Source organism: Mobula birostris, chromosome 4 (genome assembly GCF_030028105.1).
Source record: "Mobula birostris isolate sMobBir1 chromosome 4, sMobBir1.hap1, whole genome shotgun sequence".
In the NCBI taxonomy this organism is placed as follows: Eukaryota; Metazoa; Chordata; class Chondrichthyes; order Myliobatiformes; family Myliobatidae; genus Mobula; species Mobula birostris.
Genome location: NC_092373.1, coordinates 174,817,655 through 174,818,354, shown reverse-complemented (window position 1 = coordinate 174,818,354; position 700 = coordinate 174,817,655). Strand labels below are relative to the sequence as shown.

At 41.7% G+C, this 700-nt stretch overlaps 1 protein-coding gene across 1 annotated transcript; it reads left to right on the top strand.

Annotated features, from left to right (window-relative positions):
* LOC140196077 (large ribosomal subunit protein eL33-like) lies at nucleotides 1-423 on the top strand. Its single transcript, XM_072254786.1, has one exon. It carries the CDS (start codon nucleotides 41-43, stop codon nucleotides 371-373), a length of 333 nt encoding a protein of 110 aa, XP_072110887.1. The 5' UTR covers nucleotides 1-40; the 3' UTR covers nucleotides 374-423.
* The last annotated feature ends 277 nt before the right edge of the window (nucleotides 424-700 follow it).

Genomic DNA, 700 nt, shown 5'->3' with positions numbered 1-700 from the left:
TTTCGGGCATGCTGGTCCGGCTGCCTGGCGTGCACACACAATGCCTGGAAGATTGTGGTGCAAAGCTGTTTTTACTGGCTATAAACGGGGCCTTCGAAACCGAAGGGAGCATACAGCTCTACTGAAGATTGAGGGTGTTTACTCCTGTGATGAAACCGAATTTCACCTGGGCAAAAGATGTGCTTATGTGAACAAGGCAAAGAACAATACTGTCACTCCTAGTGGTAAACCAAATAAAACTCATGTTATTTGGGGTAAAGTGACTCGTTCTCATGGTAACAGTGGCATGGTCCATGCTAAATTCAAAAGTAACCTGCCTGCAAAAGCTATCGGGCACACGATTCAGGTGGTGCTATACCCATCAAGAATTTAAAACAAAGCTGTACATAAATTGAAAATAAATAGCCAAGTGGTTTAAATTGTCTGGTTTTTAAACAAAAAAAAATAAATAAATTCATGTTTTGGAATGGCGGAGTCGAAGTCCTGATCTTAATCCTTGTTACGTGTCCACAGTTTTGTTTTCCTGGGAGTCCATAGTTTCATTTACTGTGGGTGTCACGTGTCCTCAGTTTTGTTTTACTTTGAGTCCACAGTTTCATTTCTGTGAGTGTTATCTTATGATGTATGCCAATGGTATAAAAGAGATGTGGGCATAGTGCTGAGAAGGAGTCGGAGGAAAGAGAGTGAAGATCGCAGGCTT

Bases quoted from the DNA above. Each gene is read 5' to 3' on its own strand.
- LOC140196077 (XM_072254786.1), top strand. From the start codon at position 41: ATGCCTGGAAGATTGTGGTGCAAAGCTGTTTTTACTGGCTATAAACGG.